Source organism: Silene latifolia, chromosome 6 (assembly GCF_048544455.1).
Source record: "Silene latifolia isolate original U9 population chromosome 6, ASM4854445v1, whole genome shotgun sequence".
In the NCBI taxonomy this organism is placed as follows: Eukaryota; Viridiplantae; Streptophyta; class Magnoliopsida; order Caryophyllales; family Caryophyllaceae; genus Silene; species Silene latifolia.
The window spans coordinates 114120114-114127273 of NC_133531.1; the positions used below are offsets into that span (position 1 = coordinate 114120114).

Sequence of the window (7160 nt, forward strand, 5' to 3'; positions counted from 1 at the left end):
TTTTCACGGTGAGGATGCGTTATATACATCTCAAGAGTTCCGCGAAGCACGAGGTCTCGCGATATGTGTGATGTTCCCCATGCGAGCACGTCAATCGCACCTGTCATTCCATCCCCTCCCCGTGCAACAATGTCGCCTACACCTTCAATCCCATCCCCTCCCCGTGGAAGCACTCCCGCCGCACCTTCTATTCATTCCCCTCCCCGTGCAAGCACATCGCTTGCACCTTCCAATCCATCGCCTCGCATCACCAATAGTTATCTCGTCACAACCGTCGAATCTCCAATTATGCCTTCTTCTCCGCTTGTAGAACTGTCCCCAACCGTCCCCTCCCAGACTCGGAAGTGTAAGAGGAAAGTTGAGTTACTTGACGTTTTTCGTTCACCTTTCTTCATATGAAATGTGAATGTGATGGATGCCTTGAGTCGATCTGAAAAAGCGATGGGTGACTATGCATTTGCCGCTGACTTAGATGAAGGGTATGTATTAGTCTATTAATTTTGCTTTTATTTTTTTCTTATTCGGTATATGTATTATATTTTCTTTCTATAACACTAAGGTTTTATTTTTGTAGCGAGGTTCTTGTTTCACTGTGGCGGCAAGATTCTTACACGATATGATATGAAGACCTTGCTATTTGGTGGTAGCGTTAACATCGACGTGATCAATGTGTGGTGTGATTATCTGAATAATGGAAACAGGTTAAGAGATCGTAGATCAATTTCCCGTCTCTTTCTCACCAAACAATCGATGTAAGTTTGATATTTAAGTTTTGTTGGTCTAAGTTATCAACTTGTACCTTTTTATTCTCTAATACGGGTCACCTAATTGAAACAACAGATAGCCTCATTGGATATCAACTATAGAGACGTGAAATTGGTAAGTTGTTCAATATTTTAAAAGTTTTAAAAGTACATAATTAAATAATATACAAACCCAACTAACCATTGTTTGACAGGTTTTATTCCCTGTTGTTGCACCCAGCCCACTTCTTCATTGTTTTGATATTGATCATAACTTGTATGAAGTTATACACCCGTGTGATCTAGGATGTGTAGATTTTCATGCCAGTGTTCAATATGTGGTATGTTTTCACACCGTTTGGCAATAAGTATGTTAAATGTCTGATTTAATTCTTATATAGCGAACTTATTTGCTTGGCATTGTCTTTCTGTCTAACAAGAAACATTAAGTGCAAAGCTTTCTTCCATGATTCCCAAGCTGCATGCTACATATTTTGTAGTAGCCAAAGAGTATGTTCCGAATAAAAGTTTCTCATGAGAGCGTGATACTTGGAATTTACATGATGCGACATATGGAGACGTACAATGGGAATAAGTGTCGGTATACTTTAAAGCTGCTCAAGGACGTAAGTCTCCATTATTTAAGTCAAATTTTTAGTTGGTGTTTCTATATTTCCCGACGCTTAAGCCATCAACATGCATGTATTAGCTTTTTTCTTTCATGAATCAGCCTTGTATGTGTATTAGATATGTAGGTATGTGTATTAGATATGTAGGTATGTGTATTAGATATGTAGGTATGTGTATTAGATGTGTAGGTATGTGTATTAGATATGTAGGTATGTGTATTAGATGTGTAGGCTCTGCGGTTGATTTTACTTTATATCATTGTTCGGAGAACGATGTGAAGCGTTACATTGTGAGGGTTTGCAATGAAATTTTGACTTGGCAAGACAACATCGTGAAAGATCAAGTGACGTCTAAAGCAAAGGCTTACAAGAATGGTCGTGTGATTCGGAATCGAAATCTATTACCAACAATGCTTCTCATTACTATATGATGACTCCTGGTTTATTAAAAGTGTGCTATGGTTATGTAATTGTTCTGTGTTTTCCCTTTTTCTCCCCAGGAATGAAGTTCCACGAGACTTGCCCTATACAGATGAACACTTGATGAATTTTATTAGGACAAATGTGGCAAATAAGGAGTAAGTTATCACTGACCATATAGCATCTTTTTGAGTTGTTTTTGTCCACTTTGCTGTTGTGTGTGCATCTAATTACAATATGTGCATTATTAGTGACATTGTTGTAGACACTCCATGGCTGCAAGTAACCCAAGAAGGAATGTCGACTTTGTTCGGAGGAAAATGGATCATGGATATGGTAATTGACCTTGTTGGTCTTCGTTTAACACTTGAAAGACCAAGTCTTGTGTACTTTCCGACAATAATCAAGGTATTCATATTCATCCTTAGTAACCGCTAATGTTTCTACTTGGAATTACCAACATTTTTCACAAATTTTCTCAACTTTCAGGATGTTGTCCCTAAAAACAGTTTTCAAAGTCAGTACATTAAGCTTCAGTACTTGCCCAAAAGTCTAACCAAAGCTAAACTGGTAATTATCCCGTCACTTTTTAATTTTATTATATCGACGGAATTTACTACTTTGAAAGAACTTAATTAAGTTCTTGCCCAAGAAAGAACTTTATTAAATATCCTGTCTAACCTGTTTGTATATTATCCCGTCGAACTGGTAATTATCCCCTCACTTTTTCATTTCCTTATGGGCGTTTTTGCAGGCTTTCTTCCCTTACTGTGTTGACCGTGAACATTGGTTTGCTTGCGTGTCTGACTTTGTTAAAAAGACCAACTTTATACTTGACTCAAACTTGCCTAGGCGTCCTGACACAAGATGTAAATTTTTAGTTGAAACGGTATGATTATATCCGTATGCCTTAGGGGTTTGTTACCTCAATTTTGTGTTGGTTTTCCTTCGCTTTTATATTATTGTGTTTTCCTTTTTTTGGTTTTTTGTAGTTATTTCCTGCTTTGGAGATTATTGCAAGAGACTTTCCAGGATACAAAAAGCTGTTGCAAATAAACAATTTTCCGTTTGTGACTGTGGATGTGCCTCGACAAAAGAATGGGTACCTTACTTGTTTAAACTATACTCTACTCGTTTTAAATATTTTCGATGGGATACACACCATTTTAAAGTGTTTAACAAATTTCCTTATTTCAAAAGGTATTCTTGCGGAGTCTATTTGCTGAAGTTTCTAGAAAACTTGAGTTGTCAATCATTATGGTCCGATCAGACTTGTTACGAGGTAATGATGTCTAAACCAAGTTATATTAGTCAAATATTATTCGGCATATTTTATTGCAACACTTTCAATATTGTTGTCAAATATATATGCAGAATTTGGATGAATATGGTGAGAGTAAGATTGTAGATCTTATCAGATGGGAGGAAAACAAGAGAACGGTAATAACAATATCTTCCGAATGCTTTATCTAATTTTGTTTCTATTATTTTCCAATCATTTAACTGCAAGACTTTTAATATTGATGTCAAGTGACTTTAAATGTAACAATATTTCCCTACCTTTTTTTTGTAGGATTATACCTAGGTGTTATTTTTGCAAGAATATGGTGAGAAGGCGTTGTATGTGCTTAGCAACTGGGAGTGGCAGAGAACCTTCTCATTGTCTTTTGTTGATTCTTTGATTTGGGCAGGCATTAGTTTGTTTGTGGACTAAATTTGTAGGTTGCAGATGTGTAGGTATTCCAAGTAACTTTTGCGTGTATGGAAGACCCTCCTACGTGCATGAGAAGGCATTGTATGTGTATGCAATACCTTTCTACGTGCATGTAATTTGTCGACTTTCGGGTCTGTTTAACGAGACTCGAGCGTGCCTGAGGAGGCGTTATATGTGAATGGAACAGCTTTTTAACTGTGTGGGGCACAATTATGTTACTAGATTATGGCCTTTTTAAATGAGACTTGTAATGAGAATTACCCCATTTGTCAGGGTGTTGTTTTTTAAATCCCAAAGTAACTTGCATATTTACATGCATGAAAAGGCGTTATATGTGTATGAAACAGCCTTCTACATGCATGAAAATTTTCAAAACAAAATTACTTGCATTATTTAGAGTTCCCAATGTACTTTGAGCGTGCCGTACTGGGCCGTGCCTAAAGTGCTAATAGGATTGGCCCGACTTCTTCAATAATCACTCACATTTAAGTTTCGAGACTTGAAATGAGAATTAAAACCCACATTTCAGTCACATTTTATTGTTGGCATAAAATGATCACATGTTTCAGCTTTTTAATTACCAAATTTGGAGAAACAATTATCACGTGCATAAAATGACCTCGTACGTGCATAAAATGACCTCGTACGTGCATAAAATGATCTCGTATGAACATGCCATGTTTGCCAAGGGAAACACATGTATCATAGATGAAATCCATGCGCATGGAATAACCTTTTAGTTGCATGATATTTAACGACTTGTCATACACGATGATGATTCAACTAATCACATTTTATTGCTGGCATAAATTGATCACATGTTTCAGCTTTCTAATTACCAAATTTGGGGAAACAATTATCACATGTGCATAAAATGACCTCATACGTGCATAAAATGAGCTTGTATGTGCATGTCATAATTGCTCGTAGAAAACACATGTTTCCTATTCTTAAATCGAATCACAATTTCATCTTCTCAAAAATACAATTTAAGAATCGGGAAGCCTCCCGTTACATTTATTACAAAACAATTGTTAACTTCTCAAATGATGCTCAAAAATAATCCTAAAAACTTCAATGATGCTCAAAAATAATCCTAAAAACTTCAATGATGCTCAAAAACAAGTGTTGACTTCTCAAATGATGCTCAAAAATTCCATTTGCCGCATCCCAATTCCTCGCAAAAACTTCAATCTCACACATAAGAAAGCAAATGTCAACAAAGATAAAAATTAGAGGGAAACAAAAAGGGTAAAAGTAGAAAACTTGCGCTAATAAGAGACATCACTTACTCAACTATTTGTCGCTGATCCTTTGGTCGGTCACAATTCCTGCTATCGTGGTTCGCCATCTGCCCACAAGCCTTGCATCTTCTTAGTGGTTTCTTATTGACTTCCCCTGCTCTTTCTCTTTGTGAAATCATTCTTTTTCCCGAGCCTTTGTTTTTGCATTGTCTTGGCGGCAAAATTGTAATTTCGCTAGGCACACTTGTACCCAAGAGCATTCCAATTTCCGCATTTTTGTCCCTTTTCTTTCCAATACTACTATTACCACCATCATCAGCGACACTACTTGTTGTTTCTGCAAGTACCCTTTCCTTGAACTCGCGTAAAATGGTTAGTAACTCATCACAATTAACAGGACTCTGTTCAACTAGTGACACACAAGTGAACATTTCTGACCACAATTCGCCAGTTTGTTCTTTTGTGCATCGATCGATCTGCAAATCGCAAGCAACCGCCCATCGAATTGAATATTGGCTGGCAGGTTGCTAGTTTGCTCCACCTATTAAGTAGGTATTCGCTTGGAATTTTCTCAAAACCATAATCTTTAAGGACACAGAGAATATGTCGACAAAGTATTCCATGTCGTTCAAATTTCTTTTAAATCGCATACTAGTTTCACTTCAGCTGTCTTATAACCCACCTTATAGTCTTTCTTTCTCTCACGATCCTTGACATCTATGCAGAGAATTGCATGATTCTTATCTTTTTGTTTGTCCCCAATGGCACATGTAAAGCATGCTGCTTTTATTTCCACTTTGAACTCCTCGAAAATTCTCGGAGTGTAGGTTTCTCGCTGCATGCTTTTCCGTGTCTAGAGGAGTAGCCAAGTCAGGAAATGAGTACTTAGATTGTGCAATCAGTTTCGATTGAGCCCATCGTTGTGTATCCATTGCACTCTCAAAGCGCATCCAAAATTCAACAAGGGTCAAATTTGGATTAGTGAAATTGCTAAAAAAATGATTTTCTGACTCGGACCTCGAGGTGGTTCTCATCAACCCTCCTAATAACAAGTCACGAAAGTAAGCTGGAATCCAAAAATGTCTAATGCCATACTTTTCCTGAAGCCACTCATTATCCGACAACCCATGAGCTTCCACAATGGCTGTCCATCTTTCCTCAAATTCAGCAGGCTCCACATCTTCGCCCCAAACACATGAGTTTATCTCTTTCAAAAACTCAGTTTCTCTACATATAACAGGCCCTACCTTCTCTGGCAACTTCTTCAATATGTGCCACATGCAATATCTATGTTGCACTTTATCTTTAAAGACTTTCTTAAGTCCTCCTTCTATCCCCAAATCTTCGTCAGTTATTATACACAAAGGATAACGACCCCCCATAGCTTCTAGGAATTTCGTAAATAACCAAGCAAATGACTCCTTGCTCTCATTAATAAGAAGCCCAGCCCCAAAGGTCACACATCTCTTATGATGATCCACCCCTGTGAAAGGGGCGAATATCATTCTATACTTATTTTTCCTAAAGGTAGTGTCAAAGGATGTCATATCCCCAAATAACAAATAATTTTTTATACTAATAGGGTCAGCCCAGAAAACATGTGACAATCTACCTTTCTCATCTACCTCAAAGTCAAAGTAAAAGGATGGACACATTCTTTTTATTTTCATAAAATGCTCAATAAGCATTTGAGCATCCCCTTCTGACAAGAACTTTTTGATATCCCTTGAAAAGTTTTTAAAGTCTTCCAATGAAGCACCCACATTCTGATAACCTCTGACATACTCCTTAAACATCCTATAGGTCATAACTGGACCTTTGTTAACCTTTGAGTTGTCAACTATCATTTTTTTATGAACTATATTCAATTCTCTCGTTTGCGTCAGATGTACCATTGTTAATGGTGTAGCTGGCATATGATTATGCCCTTCAACAAAACCATAAATTTGGTATTGACCGTTAGCAATTCGTTTAAAGTTAATCCTAGCAAGGCAACCTACCCGAGTCCTTTGCCTACGGTGTTTTTTGCCTTTGGCTTCACATTCTCCTGCCTTATTACACAAACAAGTTTTATGTGTAGTGACACCATGTTTATTCTTTTGTGAGCCTTTTCTAGTCACAAACCCACATTCTTTTCCATATGCTTCATAAAAGGCAATACCGAGTTCAAGTGTATCAAAGACCATACCAATAACAGGCTTGAGATGGGTAGGACAACCAAAAATCCGATTCATGTTGCTTGAACCGGACGCCTCCTCCTCCTCCTCCTCCTCCTCCTCCTCTATTACCTCTGCCTCCTCAATTACCTCTGCCTCGTCTACTACGTTATCTGCAAATGTGATGAAATTAAAGTAGAGTTAGGATTTAGATTTACTGGATAACTCAAGTATTCAACAGCACGGTTATATAG

General features: G+C 37.5%; 1 protein-coding gene across 1 annotated transcript; it reads left to right on the top strand.

Moving 5' to 3' along the window:
• Positions 1–1079: 1079 nt before the first annotated feature.
• On the top strand, positions 1080–3571 carry LOC141586300 (ubiquitin-like-specific protease 1). Its single transcript, XM_074407484.1, has 9 exons — positions 1080–1084; positions 1873–1950; positions 2044–2200; positions 2282–2362; positions 2547–2681; positions 2785–2894; positions 2993–3074; positions 3167–3232; positions 3366–3571. The coding sequence occupies exons 1-9, from the start codon at positions 1080–1082 to the stop codon at positions 3375–3377; spliced, it is 726 nt and encodes a 241-aa protein (XP_074263585.1). The 3' UTR covers positions 3378–3571.
• Positions 3572–7160: the final 3589 nt, after the last annotated feature.